General features: G+C 41.7%; 1 protein-coding gene across 1 annotated transcript in view; it reads right to left on the reverse strand.

The window, feature by feature from the left end:
- Nucleotides 1–16,451, reverse strand: part of LOC132998941 (anoctamin-9-like) — a 95,185-nt gene that overhangs the window by 16,689 nt on the left and 62,045 nt on the right. Inside the window, exons 13-15 of the mRNA XM_061068694.1 lie at nucleotides 3,428–3,592; nucleotides 729–765; nucleotides 331–442 (exon numbers count right to left, since the gene is read on the reverse strand). Of these exons, the coding sequence (XP_060924677.1) occupies nucleotides 331–442; nucleotides 729–765; nucleotides 3,428–3,592 (314 nt within the window). The remainder of the gene's footprint in view (nucleotides 1–330; nucleotides 443–728; nucleotides 766–3,427; nucleotides 3,593–16,451) is intronic.

Here is a 16,451-nt window from a genome sequence, read left to right on the forward strand (position 1 = left end):
ATCATGTCATCTCAGGTATATGGACTCTACAAAGGGATTATATCACTTAGTTTGGTGGATGGATGTGCTACAGCTGGAGAAAAATAACAACAGATGGAAATAGTATTAATTTGATGAATGGCTAATCTTTCTGGATGAATCAGTTAATGTAAGCTGACGATCAAATGGTTGCTGCACTGCCACAGGTCACAAAATCTGAGGGGTTACGGAATACAGTGTATAAGAGGCAGATACATTTTTCTTTGGTATATTATATTTTCATGTCCTTGTGGTTCAGTGGTTTATTCAAAATACTCTACATTAACAGCAGTTACAGACTGAGAAGTCTACCTGCCCAGGAAGAAGGCCACATAGAAGAGTGAAGAGAAAAGGGTGAAGAACTGGAAGGTGAACATCTTAACTGTGAAGCTCCTCTCTGTGGCAGCAAACGAGTTTGTCTTCTCTGAAAACACACACATAAACACAAAAGCACACACACAGACACACACAGAATATAGAAAAGTACAATAATGTAACTGATAAGTGATCATAATGATTTGATATGGACTAAAAACTAAAACAAGTCAGATTTGTATTCACATATTCCAGATTTAATTGTTTACCATTTATGGGGAAAACAACAGGAATTGCAATCATTTCTTTGTTTTTGCATTGCACTGTATTGAATACTCATTAGTTGCCTACTTCCAGCAAAAGATAGTGAATAAAGCAACTAACTTCATTCTCACCCATGTCACAAAGCTTGAGAGAAATCCATCGGTTTACCTACATGTGGAATAGAGGCAACAAAACACACAAAGACATTAAATGTTTTATAATTAATACATTATTGATAGGTCACACTTTAGAAGACCAGGTGTTATATTCACATATAACAGCTGGTCTTTTAAAGTGTCCCTCTTCCTCAGGGGTCTGATCTTCCTGTGAGTTGAACACTGGAAAGAATGTTTGTTGCCTGTGAGGTTCAACTGACAATGACTGAACTGAAAACATTTAACAAATAAGAGAAGTGTTTTGTTGTGCATCTGTCCTGTACTCTGGAGGCTGCTTGTATAGTCGAGGAGTGTTGGAGAGTAAGTTCAAAATTTTATTACAGTGCATTTGCCAGTAACGCTCTTGTATCTTTCTAGGAGTGGCATTCTAGCTGACACACAGGCAGCAAACCAGCATATATTGTTAGCCGTGTTTAGTCAAATTACTTTCATTGTTTCTACATGGTAAATGGTAATGGTTTTGTATTTATATAGCGCTTTTCTAGTTTTGATGACCACTCAAGGCTCTTTACAGTACAGTTCTTCATTCACCCATCCACACACACATTCATACAGTGCATCTATTAGCAACACTTTTTGTCTGAGCTCCTGACTTCTATTCCGTCACATCTGTTCAGTCAGGAGTCAAAGAGAACAACAAACATATTGAGCTTAAAGTTCAAAAAATCATGATCTAATCCAAATACAAAGCAATTTCAATCCCTCAATTATGGAATGCACACACAAAAATAAAATCTCTTTTGCTGTTTATTTCTGTGAGTAACTGTGGTTAGTTGTTACCTCTGCATAAACTTATAACATCTTTTCTAAGGACATGTCTTTCTTTTTTAAACAGGAAATTTTACTATAACTTTGGGCGACAGCACAAAGTACCATACACCATCCTTCCACCATACACCAGAAGGTTGAGTCTACAAAGCAGCAGATTGAGATGGTCTTGGCCACTTAATGTTAACTTAATTCTGGATGTAATTTGGAGCCTGTTACCTGGGGGATAACTGCTGTCTCTGCCTCATGAGACTAAGCAATCAGTATTTAATTAGTTACAAAAGAAGTGAGTCTGGACTAGGATGGAGTAACTGAAATTCTGGATAACCCATCTAAAAAGCAAAAGCCAAACTCACAAAATGTGGTGTCCAGTACTCATTGGCCCATAGGGGTGTTAAGTGCTGTCTTCCACTAATTCCCCTCCTTAATGTTAATCAATTGATAAGAATTGAGCAAATTCAGTTGGATAAATATTTGTGAACCCTGTAGAGCAGTAATTCCCAAAGTGTGGGCCGCGGCCCCCTGGTGGGCCGTGAAGCCACTGCAGATGGGCCGTGAGAGGTCAGCAGAAATGAATTCGATAAAAAAGTTTCAGATTTGTAAGTAAGTGTTGATTAGCACAAAAAAATAATGATTAAGTTTGAAACAAAGACATGAGATATAAATTCCATGTTGTTCTTATTTTATCTGAACTATAGCAGGTGTCCTTGTTTTTGCTGACAGTCACATTAACACTTGAACACATTATTAGCGGGGAATCATAGGTGAGGGAGAACTTTGTTGTGTGCTGTGTCGAGCAAGATGGAGCACAGGAAAGCTGCTAATGACAAAGGGGAATCAGAAAGTCCAACTGAATCATTCAAAAGTAAAAAGAGGACTCACAGAAAGGACTCAAGTGAGTACCTGTCGCTGGCCCAGAGGACAACTCCCAAGCCTGTGTGTGTGTGCTAGCTAACAACACCTTAGGAATATGTAAAATGCCTTATGTATATTTGGTTATGCCTCAAATGTGTTTTTCTTCTCCCTGATATTCTTGTTGTGCTCTGTTATATAAACAGCAAGAATATATTTTGAACAATCCACTATTTGCACTTCATGTTTTTGTACATTGGTTGCTTTGCAAGTTGTTACGCTTAAATGTGGATGTTATTGGATTTGAACTGCATATGCCTACGTTTATATACAATTATTTTAGCTTTAAAATTAATAATATGTTTGGTAATGGATAATTATAGTCCTGTGTGTGGATCATATAGTTGTGATTAAAGGTGTGGGTTGGCCGCACAAATTTTTCAGTTTTCAAATTGGGCCGCAACATTCTTAAGTTTGGGAACGGCTGCTGTAGAAGCTCAAAAGCAGAGCTGCAGGACGTTGATGCATGGTTTAATAGTTTTATTTTTGTTCACAACACTGAATCCTGACCATGAATATTTGATACAATTTTAGGAAAATTATATAGTTTAACCAATCTAATGTCCCTCAACTTTAGTTGAGTTAATGAGGGTTTGGCGGGTAGCAGACAGGCTTCCACAGCTTTTCATAGCACAGAGTGCTGACTATTAATTTATTTGTTCACAAAACCCACAAATACACTCTTGAGAGCACCCTCTTTGGCTTAAACTGTCCAGAATTCAATAGCAGAATCACCTACCAATCTAGATCCCTGAATATAATCAGGATGATTTAATACAAAAAAAAACATTATTAAGACTTGCGAATACAGTAAATCACATTGTGATTTTTTTTAAACTAATTAGGTTGATTTAACATGTTCTAATCCTTGTATTATAGTTAATCCATAACCAGTCATTAGTCTTTTTTTTGAGAAGGGTAGAAAATATATTTATTAATTTTCCTAGATTTGAATACTGCCATAGAAAACGTACCCGAGTCATGATCTGAATGGTGACATAGTGCAGCACAGCTCCCAGCATCATGGCAATGGTGTTGGCATGGTCTCTGATAAACTCCCAGCTGCCCTCAGAGAACAAGGCAGCGGCCACCACTCGAAACACAACCAGAAGGTGGGCAAGCCCGATGATGAGCATCAGCTGGAACAGAAATAAACACACACTGAAATATTGCCTCTGCTTCTGTTGTACATAAATCCTAAGAGTATGTTTTTTGTGCTTTTGTAGTATAAAATCATTTAAAGGAGATATATGTACCTTATTTACTATAACTACAACATAAAATTACCATGACATGTCATCAGAGATTAAGGAAACATGCTTGCTGAAACACTGACGTCTCCGACAACAATGTTGTAGCCAGAGACTGTACAGCGACTTGTACAGACATTTCGGGGGGCGGAGACTCAATTGAGAAAAACGGTTCTTCTCATAATTTTACATTTTTTTAAATTAAAACAAGAACTTAAATATAGTAGCACAACTCAGACAGCAATTTATTTTTATACCAGTTCAAACAGAGACAATTTCTTCTTAAGTATTCACTTGGTTTATCACGAGAGCAGACAACAACAACAACGGTAACTATGCCACAATGTGCATGTATTCTATGCTACTATAGTTTCTAGTATATACAGTGGATATAAAAAGTCTACACAACCCTGTTAAAATGACAGGTTTTTGTGATGTAAAAAAAATATGACCAAGATAGATCTAGTCAGAAATTGTTCCACTATTAATGTGACCTTTAACGTGAACAGTTCAATTGAAAAAACAAACTGAAGTCTTTTAGGGGGAAAAAGAAGAAAAAACTAAAATAATGTGGTTGCATAATTGTGCACACTTCAAAATTCATGAAAAGACGAGAAGAAAACTGGTCAGGGAGGCTTCCAAGAGGCCTACAGCAACATTAAAGGAGCTGCAGGAATTTTTTGGCAAGTACTGGCTGTGTACTACATGTGACAACAAAGCTTCCGTATTCTTCATACATAAACATACATGAAGTCTCTAAAAAGCATGTGGGAAAATGTGTTATGGTCTGATGAAACAAAGGTTGAACTTTTTGGCCATAATTCCAAAAGGTATGTTTGGCACAAAAACAACACTGCACACCACCCAAAGAACACCATAACCACAGTGAAGCACGGTGGTGGCAGCATCGTGCATTGGGGCTGTTTTACTTCAGCTGGATCAGGGGCCTTATTAAAGGTGGAGGGAATTATGAACAGTTACAAATACCAGTAAGTTTTGGCACAAAACCTTCAGGCTTCCGTTAGAAAGCTGAAGATGAAGAGGAGTTTCACCTTTCAGCACGACAACGACCCAAAGCATACATACAAATCATCCAACCCAGACCTGAATCCAATTGAACATCTGTGGGGTGATCTGAAAAGGGCTGTGCACAGGAGATGCCCTCGCAATATGAAGGATTTGGAGCCATTATGAAGAAGAGTGGGCAAATATTGCCACGTCAAGATGTGCTATGCTAATAGACTCCTACCCCAAAAGACTGAGTGCTGTGATAAAATCAAAAGGTGGTTCAACAAAGTATTAGATTGAGGGTGTGCACATTTATGCAACCAGGTTATTGTAAGTTTTCTATTTTTTTTTTTTCAACTAAAAGATTTCAGTTTGTTTTTCAATTGAATTGTTCACATTATAGGTCACATTAAAAGGTGGAAAAAGTTTCGGACAGGATCTTTGTCTCATTTGTTTACATCACAAAAACCTTGCATTTTAACAGGGGTGTGTATACATGTTATATCCACTGTATTTAGAATAACAATTAATCAATCAATCAAATTTTATTTGTATAGCCCATATTCACAAATCACAATGTGTCTCATAGGGCTTTAACATTGTGAGACATCCTCTGTCCTTAAACCTCAACAAGAGTAAGGAAAAACTACAAAACAAAACCTTTTAACAGGGTAAAAATATGTAGAAACCTCAGAGAGAGCCACATGTGAGGGATCCCTCTCCCAGGACGGACAGAAGTGCATTAGATGTCAAGTGTAGGAAAACATCGTCAAGATAAAGGTTTTAGCAGCATCGATGAGGGTAAACATTTTGAAGGATAACTTCATAACTATATGTCAAGCAGTCCTGCTGCATCATAGTCTCTGGTCAGCAGCCAACAAGATCATGATCCACCATCAAGATCGGATGCCACTATAGTCCACAGTCATTGTCCACTGCCACCAGTTAGGATCCATCATCAGCTGCCACCTCGGTCGTGGTCCACCACCATTATCTGACGCCAACGCGACAAAGGATCCGCCATTCCCACTACAATCAGCCGGCACGACATAGAATCCACCACACTGGATCAACCACCATGACCTACGACATGCGATCCACAAATCGCAATCCATGAGGATGTGGCCACAGCTGCGGCCCTGGATCTGCGGGAGATAAGGCACAGGGACTCCGGGGAAGGGGTCAAGTCAGAATAACACACATTCAATATCTGGTGACAAGGACTTAGTTTCAGTATACCTATAATTCCCTTCTTTCACATTTGAGGGAGGGCTGTATCATGGATTGATAAAGATCTATCAGCAAACAACAAACTAGTAGAATTAATAGTTATTAGATGAGGAACCTACAATCAAAATTAAGCAGATACTGTGGCAGGACACTACAGACAAAAACATTGTTTTTGTATGTACTGGTCAATTTTGATATGATGGACTATTTTGCTTCAATGTCTTTTTTCACTCTAATGGAAAGAACTTCCAAAAATACACATTTAGATGTTGTTTGTTCTACCCTGTGATGGAAATCTGGAAATACAAGAGGCTGGAACACCAAACTTATCTACATGTATTTTAATAGTGGCTTTCTGCAGAAAATATCAACACAGAGAGTCACAGGGATCTCAGAGTGAAGATGCAGGACAGTCAAATGCAAAGATATTATGTAAGAGAACTAAGGGGCTAGTTCAGACTGGTTCTGTAGGCACAGGTTGAGAGAGGAATTTAAACACAGGAAACTGATTTACATATGTTTCCTTTGGAGATAAGGAGACATACATTCAGTTATTTGGAGAGTAAATAAGTGATATAAAGGGTCTGACAGTTTTCAGGTCATACACAGTTCAGACCATAAAACAGTTCAGGTCATAAAGTAGTTGGACAGGTTGCATATGTAGATAATGTACTTACTTTTCAACTACAAGATAGGTTTCAACCACACTAAGTTATTTTTCCACTACAACCCTCTGTCTGTTTGTATCTGTAGATTACTCTAAATTCACCAAACAAGCTAATCTGCATATTTGAACATAACATTTCAGGGGAAAATACTGTCTTGATGTAAGTCAATAACCAAGAAAGTTCTGTGGTGATGTTTTAGTAACATATTTTATCCTATTCAACTGCAGTTCCAGTTGATATGTGTATGCAAATAAGCGTATTTTAATTAGTTAACGTCTACTTTGTATATCAAGGTGGCGAATGTGATGAGATCATTGGATAGATTTTACTGTATTTACCTTTAATGTCTCCCCTTACGTTAGCTATTGCTTAGCTATTAGCTCATGCATGTACATTAGAAAGACATAAGTTGTTTTTGTCTTTTGGCTTATTAGCTGTAAACTCGAGGCACTGGTAACTTAGTCTTTTGCTCATCATTATTAAGCTCCACACAAGTGAGAATAAAAAGGGAGGTGCTGCCTGTCTGAAAACACAGTGATGACTTCTGTGCTCACTAGAGGTGTGCACCTTCAATAGCCTCACGTTTCAAATTACGATTCAGCAGTCAACTATTTCTTTTTATCAAGAAAGTGCTTTAAAAAATATTAGACAATTACTGTTATTACAAGTGTGCTGTAATTTACAAAATAATTTTTGCAAATCAAAACAGCAGTTAGTCTATGACAGTGGTCAGGCCACAATTATTGACATTCATTCAGTTTAGACTTGTGTGCTGCACCTAATGCTTTAAAGGACAAACTGTGATTATACAAGGTGGTCCCACTTAGCCCCCCTTGGCAGCACCACTGCACTGACGCACATTACTCCGATGGTCAACAAGGGACTCTGCTCCTCTGATGTTTTCCAATCACTTACACTTAGAACTGATCTTATCCGCATCGCAATGCATCTAGGAATTAAGAAATGTTCACAACTCTAGTTCTCACCACTGCGCAGGAGTCATGGAGGGAGGGAGGGTAGAGAGGCATCGGATCTTGGCAAAGTCTAATCTACAGACCTGATATTTAGATTTTTCATTCAATCAATATATTTGTTTGACAGGGAAGCTGTGCGAAAACAGGAATATAACATTCATTTATTAAAAAAAAAACAACCTAAGATGTCTATGTGTGCACCTGCCAGCCTGTACCATATCTTATAGGCACACATGAAGGTGTCCAAAAGAAAGTGGGACCAACCCAAACGAGAAGGCCCCTATAAAGTCGTCTTAGCAACCTCAACAGGCTTGAAAGTCGAAGGTAAGATAGTTTGGTTCCATCTCAACCACTGCTGCAGAGCAGACGACCAAGAATAAAACACTTGAAACATTCAGACGAATGGCGTTCCCTGGGCTGGAAGGGTCAGGGGACACTGCCTACGAGAAGTTAGAGGATCCATAGCCCACAGGGAGAAAGGTGATCCCAGAGACTGGCTGCCGGACGGGCAACTCATACACAGGCGATGAAATCACAAGCCGGACTTAAAGTCAGAAGGGGCAGGACTCGGATCCAGATGAAGGGCCATCAAAGACATACGGATAGAAAAGCTAAATGAATAAGATTATGGGAAAAAGGGACTGACTCAATTTATCTAGGTCAGATTAAATTAACATGACCAAACATTGACCCTGGGCCCAGAAGGTGTTAAAGTGGACAGTCTTCCATTGGATGAGCGATGCAATGCTGAATTTTACTGTATTTTGCTGCTCCTGCAGCCAAGGCTTTTCTTTTCCTCATCCTCTCTCTCTCTGCTCCATCTTTCCTCTTCTGCTGCTGACTGCGGTCCATTTTGACTGATGTCACTTTCAGAACGCGGCTCGTGCTGAGATCTCTGTTGGGTTTATTGCACGGGCACGCAGGGCTTTCCACTACGCTGGGCTCTTAACACTGTGATTGGGCCATCAGCGTCATCAGACCGCGCTGAGGTGCACTCAAAGTCGGCAGGCAAGAACGAGCGTCAGGCCACCTCAAAATGTCAAGGGTCCTCCTGATGGCCAGTCCACGCCTGGTGGGGATGAAGTTGTGGGTGTAGAGGGAGTAGAGGGAGTAGAGGAGGGACTCAGCACACAGTCCTGTGGGAGTGTGGGAGAGGCGGTGGACTAGTGGCAGAAACTTGGACTATGGGCAGAAAAGGTCTCTGGTTTGTCTCTGGTTCGACTCCACGGAGAAACAACAAAAAGACGAACCTGGATTGATCTGTCCAAAAATCCAAGAGGATTCTCCCTACCCTGTCTAGTGCCCCTGAGCAAGGCACCTTACTCCCCCAACATCTGCTCCCCGGGCAACGTACATGGCTGCCCACTGCTCTGTGTGTCCTGCACCAGATGGGTTAAAAGCAGAGGTTAAATTTCCCTCCTTGCATGAGTGTGCTTGTGCATGTCTGTGCATGTGTTTGGGACAAATAAATGTATCTTAATCTTAATCTTAAATCCTGGGGGCCTCAGTGCTAAGGATGAAGGTGGAGAGGTGTGGGCCTATTATCACAGTCTGAGGGCGATTTGTCAAAAAGTCTTTAATCCAATTGCAGGTGGTTGGTGGGAGTCTGAGGTCTTTCAGTGTTGTGAGCAGTCTTCCCTGGATGACGGTATTAAATGCAGAGCTGAAGTCTATGAATAGCATCCTCACATAGCTCCCCTGGTGTTCGAGGTGAGTCACTGCTGTGTGAAGAGCAGTGGTTATTGCGTCTTCAGCAGACCTGATAGCTCTGTAGGCAAACTGGTTTGGATCCACAGTTTGTGGGAGGCATATTTTGATGTGTTGCAGAACCAATTTCTCAATGAACTTCATTATGGCCAGAGTGAGTGTGACTGGATGGTAGTGGCTGAGCACGCCGATGGCGAGCTTCTTTAGTAGTGGAATGATTGTGGAAGACTTCAGGCAAGGTGGGATGATGGATTTGCTCAGGGACAGGTTGAAGAGTTTTGTAAAGACCTTGGAGAGCTAGTCTGCACATTCCTTCAGGACCCTTCCTATCAAGCGATCAGGACCAGCAGCTTTCAATGGGTTCATGGCTCTGAGCACAAGCCCCACATCATGCTCCTGCTCCTGTGAGGCACTTTGAGGCTGATGGGCCGATTGAATTAGTCCTTGTTGACTTCACCTCAAAGCGAGCAAAGAAACAGTTAAAGCTCCTCTTTCAGTGAGGCATCGCCATCAACCGTTGGGCTGCTGCTCCTGTAGTTGGTGATGTGCTGGATCCCCTGCCAGATGCGGATTGTTGGTATTGAAGTTGTCTTCGAACTTATTTTTATAGTCTGGTTTTGCTACCCTGATGCTACCAAACTCTTTTGTGCTGAAGCTGCTGATTAACATCATATTGAACAATGTTCAGTGTCAAATATTTCAACAGTACGTTTTCATTTTCACAGAACTGTGTTCTTCAGGATGCAAAAGTGTCTGAAGCCTTATCTTACATGCAGTAGGTCGACTCACCGATTAATTTTCTCCTGAAACTTGGAATCTTTTAACCCTCACAAGTGCATCAATATCAGGCTTAAAATCCTGAGTAGCAGCCAATTTAAGAATATCATTCAAGTGCTTGTGTGTGAGTCTTGAGCAAAGCTTTGTTTTTGTGATGTTCATTACAGAGAACACTTGTTCACACAGGTAGGTGGTCCCAAACATGCTCAAAACCTTTGCTGCCAGGGCTGTCAATTTGGGGTATCCTGGCAAAAAATATCGATAAAATGTGTCTGAGGCAAATTCGTCCTTTAAATCCTGATCACAGTGTAAGTCAATTATTATCTGTAAATGGCGAGCGAAAAACTGCAAAATCGGTCTCAAGGTCACTAAAGACATGAACCCGCTGCTCAAACTCCTGCAGCAATTCTGTAATTTTGTCTTTGTAGCAACTCGTGTCAGCAGTAACCCCGGTCATTTGCCCATTTCATAGATGAGGGAAATGAGCAGCAGCACCACTTGACAGCTGTCTTCCACAAAGTTAGCTTCAACTTAAATGCACGTATGATGTCATAATATTGTGTCACAACCTTCTTACGGCCTTGCAGCATCTTGTTCAGGTTGTTCAAGTGCTCTGTAATATTCAACATAAATGCAAGGTCCTGCGGCCATTCTGGGTTTTTTAATTCATGCACTGCTTTGGCCTTTTTCTCCATGAAATGTTTTCAGGAACTCACCCTCACAGTATGGCTTTGAGGCTGATGCTATTTTGTTGGCAATAAGGTATCTAGCTTTCACTGCTGCATCACTTATCTCCCGGCTAAAAACGGAATTGCTAGCAGGTCATTTATCTTCTTTTCTGAGTTGTCCTTGCAAGTGGTTGTATTTTTCACCTTGGTGAGTTTCATAGTGGCGCCGAATATTATATTCTTTGAACACAGAAACTTGCTGCAAACACAACAAACACACAGGTTTTCCAGTTACCTTTGTTAAAATGTTTATTCAAATGTCTTAATTAATGTTATTTATTTGATTTCTAAAAGGAAAATGGCTTAAACTGGCTGATTAAATCGATTGATTTACTGAAATTTGTATCCAAATAGGATTCCTGATATCAGCTCTCTCACCCCTGCAGACAAATGGTTTAGTCCTTGTTGCACGCGATCTACTATATATAGTCATACAACTATCACTTCCGTTGGTGACCCTTTACAATAAAAGTCCCATACACATACGCTTGTTACGATCACAGAAAAACACAAATCCACTGACCAACCTTTCACAATAAGGCAACTAAATAAAATAGCTTAATTGCTTTCACACTGGGTGATGCTGCACCACGGAGCAACAGCTTAGTTTATACTGAGGGTTTATCTTTAAGATGGACATAGGTGTGTGAGAGAGAGACAGAGCAAGAGAGAGAACGTCTTAGGACATAAATACCAGTACTATATGGTACTATACCATATGAAGCCATGCATTTTCCACTCATGCATATATTTCACAATAAAAACATTTATTAAGCAAATGAAATTCAGTCAACAGAAATGGTGGAGAAGAGAAAACATTCATTCATAAATTAATACTTTAGGTTGATGGGATGAAAGCTGTAAATTAAACATGATGTTTAAGTTTCTGCAAATTTAAGTCTTTGGTCAGTTGTCTTGTATGCCCGCGAGCGAATCCCCTTCTGTTGTCCGGGAGTTTCAATTTCCCTGAGTTTTCCTCTCACATTATTAAATTTCCCCATCTGCCCATCCACGAAAAGAACACAAGCAGACAGACAGAGAGAGAAAGAGAGGGGTGGGGGTCGGGGGGCTATGCAGACAATCATCATTTACCCCCGAACCCCTACATTGAATGGGTTACATAAAAAAACAAGTGGTGAAAGAAGAATCGTGTGCTGACCGGCGCAGAGAAATGCCCGTCCGGTGTGAACATCCAGGCGTCTGCGCGTTGAGAAGGGTGCTGCGTGGCGCGGAGTGAACCTTCTGTTTGAAATCTAAGATGGTATCTTTAAGGTTTGTTTTATACTTTATGAAATCCATGATGAATGTAAATAATTTTCTTTTTAGAACGATACTCCAAACAAACCTCATTTAACTATAGTAAAGTAACAAGTGAACTGCCAGTCAACTACCAGGAACTGTGTGTTGGACTAGGCTGTCTCCAGTACAGGGGCCCTGCACTTCTTTGAAGTAGTTTGCTGGGAAAGCAGCATTTCAACTGCTGACAGGAAGAGACTGGACAGACTGATTAGGTGGGGCAACTCAGTCCTGGGATAACTACTAGACCCACTGGAGGTGGTGGGAGAGAGGAGGATGATGTCATCGCTGATTGAAAACCAGTCCCAACCCCTGCAGGACACCATCACAGCACTGGGCAGCTCCTTCAGCAACACACTGATTCACCCTAAGTGTCTAAAGGAGAGGTATCGCAGGTCGTTCCTTTCTGCAGCAGAAAGACAGTACAACCAGCTCTCCATTATAAACTTTAACATTTCTCAACTGTGCAATATTCACTGTGCCATATTCATCTATCTGTGCAATATAAACGCACCAGTCAGCTACTCGCAAGACGGACTTCATCTCTGGCTTTGCTATCCAGCAATCGCTTGACTTCCTTACTCTCACTGAGACTTGGATCACACCGGACAACACATCCACCCCAGCTGCTCTCTCCTCTGCCTTGTCTTTCATCCACACACCCAGACCCACTGGTAGGGGTGGTGGCACAGGTTTACTCATCTCCCGCAAATGGAGTTTTTCTCTCTACCCGCTTTTTACAACATCTTTTGAATTTCATACTGTGACAGTTACTCATCCGGTACAATTAATTATTGTTGTTCTCGACCCTCCACCAGGTTCTTGAGGAGTTTCCTTGGAGGGATTAGACGTCCTCCTATCAAACTTCCCAGAAAATGGCCCTCCACTTATCCTTCTGGGTGACTTCAACATCCAGACAGAGAAGTCATCTGACCTTTTACTTTCTTTCTTATTTTCTCTCTCACTCAGTCCTTCCCCTCCTTCTCACAAAGCCGTTAACCACCTTGACTATATTTTCACCAGAAACTGTTCAACATCTAACCTCACTGTAACCCCACTTCATGTATCTGACCACTTCTTTATCTCTTACTCTCTCCCACTACCTCAAAACAACAACCCTACCACATCAACAGACTCTGTACCTGTTTGTCGCAACATTCGTTCCCTCTCTCCCGCCTCTCTAGCTTCTTCTGTTTTATCATCCCTCCCTTCCACTGACTCTCTCACTCATGCAGCCTATTTCTGCCACAGACATTCTCCTTTCTACTTTGTCCTCCTCTCTTGACTCTCTGTCTGATCTGCAAGTCCTCCCCAGCTCCGTGGTTGTCTGACTCGGTGCGTGCCGACAGAGCCACTATGTGAGCATCAGAAAAGAAATGACAAAAATCTAAACACCCCGACGGCCTGCTCAGTTATCAGTCTCTTCTCTCCTCTTTCTCTGCCTCTCTTTCCACAGCCAAAAGCATTTTTTACCAAAGCACGATTCAATCCTCATTTTATAACACCAAAATACTCTTCTCCAGCTTTTCCAACCTCCTTGACCACCCCAGTCCCCCTCCTCCTTCCTCCCTTCTACCAAGCCACTTTGTCAACTACTTTACAATAAAGATGGATGACCTACGCTCCTCATTTTCTAATCCTCGTTCTATAACTATATATAACTACATTTCCATCAACTTCATCTTCATCCTCTTCACTTTCTGCATTCACCCCCGTCTCCCAATCAAGTTCTTGGTAACCTCCGCCCGCCCGACCACCTGCCCCCATCCCATCTCCCATTCTTCAGTCTATCGCTCCTGACCTTCTTACTTTTCTCACCCATCTTATCAACACTCCCCTGTCAACTGGCTGTTTCCCTAACTCTCTGAAGGAGGCAAGAGTAAATCCTCTGCTGAAGAAACCCAACCTCAACCCATCTGAAGTAAACATCTACAGACCGGTCTCTCTTCTTCCCTTTCTTTCCAAAACTCTCAAGCACGCTATATTTAAATCAACTCTCCTCCTATCTCCACCATAACAACCTTCTTGACCCTCACCAGTCTGGTTTCAAGGCAGGCCACTAAACTGAGACTGCTCTCATTGCTGTCTCTGAGCAACTTCACACTGCTAGAGCAGCCTCTCTCTCCTCTGTCCTAAGCCTTCTAGACCTTTCTGCTGCATTTGACACAGTGAACCACCAGATCCTTATTTTCTCCCTTCAGGACCTGGGTCGCTCAGGCTCTGCTCTGTCCCTGCTCTCATCCTACCTCATGACCACACTTACCGGGTAACTTGGAGAAGATCTGTGTCTGAACCTTGTCCTCTCACTACAGGGGTCCCTCAAGGTTCCGTCCTGGGTCCCCTCCTTCTTCTCTGTACCCCAACTCTCTCGGCTCTGTCATTCACTCACATGGCTTTTCCTACCATAGCTATGCTGATGACACCCAACTCGCTGTGTATAGACCACCTACGTTTGTCACTTCATGCTCACTGTTACGCCCCCTTTATGTTACGTGCTTACGTTGTTGCAATTCCCCGTTCTGTGTACAAACTAATACAGGTTTATGAGCAGTGCTCCCGTGTCTCCTGTGTATTAATTATTGGCGATAATAGAGTGAGAACACAACAAAACTGGTGACGAGGATGATGCGTTCTCACGTTGTGGTATTTTCAGTTTTAAGTCAGAATTTACCAGAGGTTTTTTTGGGTTGATGTACGGCGCAAGCTAGCTACTACAGCGTGGATGAGACGGCACCTGCACGGAGAACAGTGCGGCTGCCGGGGAGGAGGAAACTCTGCAGTGGAAAGGAGACTGAAGAGAACTCTGACGGAACGGATATAGGGACCACAAGAACAGTGAGTCCATTGAAACAAGGATAAAACTTATTGCAGAAAGCAATGGAAATTAAAGAATATTGCTTTAAAATGGCTGCACTTGGAGTTACGTGGGACCCAGCTCAGGATGGCAGCATAGACAGCTAGCTCCCGATCAAACTCAATAAAAAAAAACAAACTCGGTTATTAAAACGAGTTTTAACGTTTTGGCTTTGAGTATGAAAAGGGGAGAAAGATCAAGAGGACAAAAAAATACCAAAAACCCAGCTAAACAACCCGTACTGCCGGACGACGGAGGAAACATGTCGGACACGGGGGAAGAAGACGAAAACATGGAGACCGGAGCTGTCGAAGCGCTGCGTGCAGGTCTGAAAGACATCTTTAAAGAAATCAACGACTTCAGAACGGAGATGAAAAGCGAGCTCGCCACACTCAAAAAAGAAATGAAAAGAGAACTTAAGGAAGAACTCGAGGATTTTAAGAGAGACATTAACCAAAAGCTAGCAGACACGGGGAAGGAGCTAGCATCACAAACGGTGAGAATCGCGGAGGCTGAGCAAAGAATTGACGAGACGTGGCCATGGCAACGGGTGGGAAACAAAGAGGACAACGCAACACGAGCAAAACAAAGACTTCAGAAATACCGAGGAATGGAGTGCATATACATGAATAAGTAAGTGAAAGATAACACATAAAAGACACTGAAGATAAATAGTCTAAGAGTTTGTATATAGTTGGACCTGGGTGATTGGACTTAATAGTCCTCATTGTTAAGATTGATCGGATGCTGTATGTGTGAGTAGGGTTGCAAAGGGGCGGAAAGTTTCCGGTAAATTTCCGGAAACTTTCCATTGGAAGTTTAGCTCGGGAATTTTGAAAAAATAAATAAATACGCAAATTAAACGCTGAGCAATAAAAACATCATTCAAAACTCTATTTTAAACATGTATGGAACGTTGAGTTTCAACCCTCTACTGGTCATTCTTCCATCACATGAACAGATAGTTCCCAGCATCCTTCACTCTACAGCAGGGCTATTGAGGCCTGCTGTAGTGTGCAGGACTAGTCAGGTGAGTTTCCATGATATTACTGGGGAAAATATATAAGCAGGCTGCACTGTGCTATACTAAAAATATTATGAATCGATCCAGTCTGTTATTTGGGTTAAATTGTTATAATATGTAAGAAAAGGCCTCCATACCTTTTCAAATGTGTCGGTGACTCCCCTCAGTGTGTATTTAATCTTTTCAAGCTTCAAATACAACATGATCTCTTTGAGCCATCTTGAATGCGATGGTGGTACCGGCCTCTTACAGTTATGGAGGATAAGGCGCCGGGCTAGCAGGGTGGTAAAGGCGATCACAACATGCATGCCAACCGGCCCTACTGTGGCCCTACCTTCAGGCATCACCCCAAAGAGTGCAATGACAGGTTGCGGTTCAATCGTCATGTGATAGATGTCACTAAGCGATACAAAGATTTTCTCCCAGTATGTTTGGAGGCTCGAAACATAGCCAAAACATGTGTAGCCAGGTTTCAGTGGCTA

This window comes from Limanda limanda, chromosome 3, assembly GCF_963576545.1.
Source record: "Limanda limanda chromosome 3, fLimLim1.1, whole genome shotgun sequence".
In the NCBI taxonomy this organism is placed as follows: domain Eukaryota; kingdom Metazoa; phylum Chordata; class Actinopteri; order Pleuronectiformes; family Pleuronectidae; genus Limanda; species Limanda limanda.